Consider the following 5,737-nt stretch of genomic DNA (forward strand, 5'->3'; position numbering starts at 1 on the left):
ATATATATATACACTCACCTGAAACGCAGAGCCAGCTTGTTCTTAGGCCGGTCCTTCTGGGCTCTCTCACTCTCCACTGCAGCGGGCTAAATCATCAAACTTTATACAATGTGTATGCACTGAGAAACATTCCAATGCTGCAGTGTAGAAGGAGACAGGATTCAGAAACCAGAGAAGTAGGGAGCCAGCTCAGCAGCTCAGGCGAGTGTAACTCTTTTTAGCATCAAGACAAAAACGAGCAGTTAACCAATTGCAGGGGGGTAGCCCCACTTCAAGGGGTCATAAAAGTTTTGCCCAGAGTTCTACTTGAATCTTCCGCATTTATCATATTAATGCAGTCAGGCTGCATATACAGTAATTAATACATTCTTCTATCTGTGTTTTTAAAAAATTATTAAGCCCTGCAGAAAGACTTAAAATACCCGTGCTAGCAACATGGTGGAGAGTCGGACCGCTGCTCTCACACACAGCGTAGTGACTCAGGTCTTCGGCACTTCGCCCTGCACAGTGCTCCAATCAGCAGTGCTCAGTTTACCTGAGTAATAAATATGCTGATAAGCTGTGATTTATGTGATTTTTTTTTTTCATTACATGAGGCCTCGTTCACACTAGACACAGTGCGTTCCGGCCTGATTCTGGCCAGAACGCATTGCATTGCGGCCGGCTCACTATGATGTGGGGCAGGAGGGGGCATGGAGGTCCAGTGAAGTGAATGGCACCATAGCCACGCCCTCTGGTCTGGCAGCAAGAGTTACAGTACCTTGTGCTAGCAGCACGCTGGAGAGTCAGACCGCTGCTCTCAAACACAGCATAGTGATTCAGATCTTTGGCACTCCCCCTGTACAGTGCTTCAATCAGCAGTGAGTAATAAATGCCATTAACAAAACTGATTATTATGCTGTCCTGACTATCAGCTTAACCAAAAAAAGTGTGTCCACAGCAGCCGAATCACCTGTGTGGTATTACCTTTAGGCTGTATCTATGTGACCATTTCACAACTAACCATAGACCAATAGGAATGACACCTGGGTCATCAAGCACAATTTAAACATTTCTAATAAAAATGTATTTGCAGACTTCCCAAATTACATAATAGTTGTATTTACACTGTTTGTTATACTTCTTTGTCTTACAATATCAAGAATGTCGCAAATGTAGAGTTATTTTAAACTGTTTGGTGACAGGTTCACTTCAACAAGCAGAGGTGCCCCTCTAAAACTTTAGAAGTACCTCTAAGCTGTACAGATGACTGTTAAATGCCAGCAAAGCAGATCTACCTACTTGCAGTCCTGTCATTGCTGACATTCTTCTCCTGGTCACATCAGTGCCCATGTTGGTATGAAGCACCCAGGTGTATAAGCTGTTTACATTGATTTTGTCTATCGTGCATAGTTAGGCAGCGCAGTGACATGAAGCGATATAAGCAGAGACTATGTTACTGTCCTTTAATGTCCTCGATGAGCCTTGGCTCGATCTCGCTGCACAGATAACCAGCTTGTAGTGTATTCACTGACAGCTGACTCCTGATAACACAACACAAGTCCCGCATTAAAGCAGAACTGAGGGCAGATATGAAAGACTAGAGCTGCAGCTAACGATTATTTTCAAAATCGATTAGTTAGCCAATTATTAAGTACGATTAATCGGTTAATCATATAAAAAGTAAAATACATTTTAAAAAATGGCTCCAGTGATGGACTACTAGTTTGTATTGAGTGTAGTCCATCACAGGAGCAAGCTTGGAGCGGTGGAAGTAAAAAAGAAAACAAAAGTGTGGTGTGCAATATAGTGAAAGGAAAAGTGTAAAATTATACAGCAATGAATGCAGAATCAGCCTTTGCTATAGTGCACAAGTAAACATGCTGACCGGAGGTAGGAGCAGTGTTTTACTTTCAGCACATGTGACTGCAACGTATTGGCTCCTAGAGTGTTCTTTCCCTCTCTGAAGTCTAAAAGGCTCTGTGCAGGCAATAACAGAGGCTGATAGCAAGACAGATGCTGGTACTTACCCTGGTGCAGATGAAAATAATGACATTTTTATATAAAGACATAAATTCATTAAAGTTTATGTAAAACCGGTGTTCTATCGAGATGTCCAACTTGTCAAGATCTCCAACTCCCGTCAGTGCGCCTGCGCGCCCACCTAAGAGCAGTATCACGTTCCCTAATTTCCGATGGCACAAGCAGTGATTCCAGTTGGAGAACTCGATGAGGATTGCGAGGCCGCACAGGTGCACTTAGGTCAATTTGGCAAGTCGACAAGGCTTGTAAAAATGCCAGGACTGGCGTACGCGCACTAGGGCCAATTGATCGAAATCTCCAACGGATGTGACGTTACAAGTTGGAGATCTCGATGAGTTGGCCATTTCAACAGAACACCGGCACTTGGCCGTTGGGGAGATTTACCTTCACTTCCTGTCCAAGAGACGTAACATGAAATAAAAGGTGAAGGAAATCATCTTTTAGACATTTGTCACCAGAATAGGTGTCCCCATTGGATGATTTCGCCTCTAACCTGTTCTTGTGACAACTGTAACATTTTTGGATTTCCCATCACTTTCTGCACCAGTGACAATGTTCACAGGACAAACGGAGCAGCTTAATCTCCCCGATGGGAAAACAAACAGCCATTAAAAAAAACTGACAGGGGTTCTAACCCTCCCCAACTCGATCCAAAATTAAACAAAACTTTACAATTCAAATTACGTTTTTATATTTGCCTGGAGCTCAGCATTAATCTTGGATCCCAACTGTGGCATTCTTAAATATTTTATAATGGCTTTTTTTCTCTAATTACTGTGTTGTAGCAAATGAAGATTACAGAATATTTGGGGAAAGGCAGTGAGCCAATCACACAAGCAGGGAATGTGATATTTTGCCAGTATTAGAAAATCGTAGCTTGCTGGAATAGCTTGAGCTGCAGTTATGTAGGTCATATTGTTGGAGTTGCTGTTTAAAGAAAAATTGACTTTCAAAATGCATAGCGACAATGTTTCCTGGACAGCATTAGCAGTATAGTGATGAGCTGCTCTTTAAGGGGAACTCGTCCGGACATAAAAACCTTCGTAGAAATGTGGAGATGCACCGAAATTTCGGCTGAAAATGGTACTATGGGCAAAATGCCGATGGTAAAAAAAAAGGGAGAAAATGTGGTGCGTCCTAAGCTTCTCTCCTTCCCGCTGGGTGACGGTTTCAAGCTTCGGTCTGCGTCCCCTCCGATCCCCGCTGCTCTCCCCACTTGTATCGGCAGAGGCAGTGGGGATCAGAGGAGATAGAGGGCCGACCGAGCAGGGAAATAGAGAAGCTGTCAGGACTGACAGTGACAACGGGGAGGAGAGCTGCAGGAGGGGCGAAAAGGTTCAGGATGGAGAGTGGGGAGGATCAGCAAATATGTGATCCTTCAATGTACTGCTCAAACATCCGTGTGATCAGTTCTAAACACTGATGTTTGTAAATAACTGAGGACATAGTGCTTACTGTGACCCCAGTTGTGAATGAACAGGAAGTGCTCTACATCACGTCCTGTCCATATATGATTGTGGACATAGTAACTCATACTATCTCCACAGTTTATGAATGGACAGGAACACTCAGTATAGAGGCTTCCTTTTCCTTCATAACTGGGGCTGCAGAAAGAGAGATTTAGGACTCGGTGTCTTCAATCTCTTTTTTTTCAAAAGGGAAATGTCAGGGGTGCATTCCTATTAGGGCTGGTAATGATTCAAATTTTTGTGTTCGATTAATCGAAATTTTTTTTAATCGATTAATTGATTAATTTCGATTAATTATAATGCACATACAGATCCAACTACATTGGCCTATACACATAAAGCACAGCAATGAAGTAATAAAATTGACTAGGATCACACTAATCCAGCACGTTATTAATCTCACGTGCCCCACTCAATATGGCCGCCGCTTGAGTGGGGCAACTCAGAATAATAACGTGCTGGATTAGTGTGATCCTAGTTCATTGTATGACTTCATTGCTGTGCTGTATGTGTATAGGCCAATGCCTTGGCTGGCGCTCCTGCAGAGAGTTTCAAAAAAAAATTAATCGATCAAAAAGATTAACGATTAATCGAGAAATTAATCGTTAATTTGCACAGCCCTAATTCCTATTGAAATGAATTCTGCAATAGCCATAATGAATGTGCAGAAATCAAATAATCAAATAAATAGATTCCCTGGGAGATAGAAGAGACTGTCAGCTGGTTTAACTCTTCAGCATCTTGGGTGGACTGAGCCTCTAAATGCTGTGGTCATGAAACTGAACTTGCTTGTGCTTTGTCTCTGTACAGTGTGGTCACAGCCATGTCGAGGGTGGTTCGTATCTTTAAGACGTTGCGCAACCACTGGAAGAAAAGTACGGTGGGATTTTGCCTGCTGGCATATGGAGGCCACTGGATGTACGGCAAATACTGGTATGAATCATAAACCCAGACTGATGTTTTGGTACAGACATTCATTAGCTTCCGTTCCTTTGTGTTATTTTATCTCATAATTGTTTTTTTACATCAAAAAGCTCGGTTCAGAAGAAGACGTATCGCATTGATGAGACATTGTTTTTGTTTTTTTGCAGGAAATGAATGTTTAAGGCCTAACTCCCAGCAGTGATAAAATATTTAACATTTACCCCCACTTCCCCAACTCATGAAGAATATATTGCTCATTTTTGTTGGGGGTGGGCTATCACAAAGGAATCAAAAGGGAACAGAGCACCACCTCTGTGTGTAAAATCGTTGATTAAAATAAATAAAACAAGGGATAAAAGTACTCGCAAGCAAACGTTTTCATCACACTTTAACAACAAACAAGGGGGGCACACTGTCTGTTAACCCAACATGGTATTGCCCCGACTATGTACCACGGTTGCCTCTGGTCACATCACCGTCCACCGGCTGCAGTCAGCCAAGATTGACGCGTTTCAGGGGCAAGCCCCCTACATCAGAATCATCTTGATTAAAGTGACATTAAACCCTCAGATTTTTTTACATAAAACAATACTGTAATGTGTGCCTTACTGTAATCCATGGTTGTTTCCCTTTTCTTTGATGCTCTTCCTTTTAAATCTGTATCTTTTCTCATGCTTGGAGAGAACTTCCCTTTTCAGCTCAAGGCCTCTTCCTGTAGTGCTGGCTCAGGTTACAGCCTATACAAACGGATACACAGACACCGTGTGAGACAAGGCAGTCTGCTGAAAAGGGAAGTTCTCTCCAAGCATGAGAACAGATACAGATTTAAAAGGAAGAGCATCAAAGAGAAGGGAAACAACCATGGATTACAGTAAGGCACACATTACAGTATTGTTTTATGTTAAAAAATCTGAGGGTTTAATGTTACTTTAAAGTGTGATGAAAACGTTTGCTTGTGAGTAAATATATCCCTTGTTTTATTTATTGTAATAAACGATTTTACACACGGAGGTGGCGCTCTGTTCCCTTTTGTTTTCTATGTTCGTGGTGGAAGCCCCAGAGTCTTGGATGAGCAGCCACTCAAGTCTGTGTGAAAAACTGTTGAAAACTTTGAGTATGCAACAGCAAGTGGATCGTTCAGCTATCAGCCTTTAGCGACAAGAGTTGAAGAAAACTTTATAACAAAGCAATACTTTACTTAGGCCACAGTCCTGCAGTCTTCCTCTCCACCAGTTCTGACCACCGGTTCCCTAAAGTTTCTCTTCTTGCTCATGTCACCACCCCTCTCACCAAGGTAATCACTTACAATCTGTCCCTATTTT

The 5,737-nt window shown here is 42.3% G+C and overlaps 1 protein-coding gene across 1 annotated transcript in view; it reads left to right on the plus strand.

Annotated features, from left to right (window-relative positions):
- Nucleotides 1-5,737, plus strand: part of AGK (acylglycerol kinase) — a 56,227-nt gene that overhangs the window by 1,812 nt on the left and 48,678 nt on the right. The window contains exon 2 of the mRNA XM_018563945.1: nt 4,302-4,424. Coding sequence (XP_018419447.1) covers nt 4,315-4,424 — 110 coding nt within the window. The 5' untranslated portion in view covers nt 4,302-4,314. The remainder of the gene's footprint in view (nt 1-4,301; nt 4,425-5,737) is intronic.

This window comes from Nanorana parkeri, unplaced genomic scaffold, assembly GCF_000935625.1.
Source record: "Nanorana parkeri isolate BGI_ZX_2015 unplaced genomic scaffold, ASM93562v1 scaffold712, whole genome shotgun sequence".
In the NCBI taxonomy this organism is placed as follows: Eukaryota; Metazoa; Chordata; class Amphibia; order Anura; family Dicroglossidae; genus Nanorana; species Nanorana parkeri.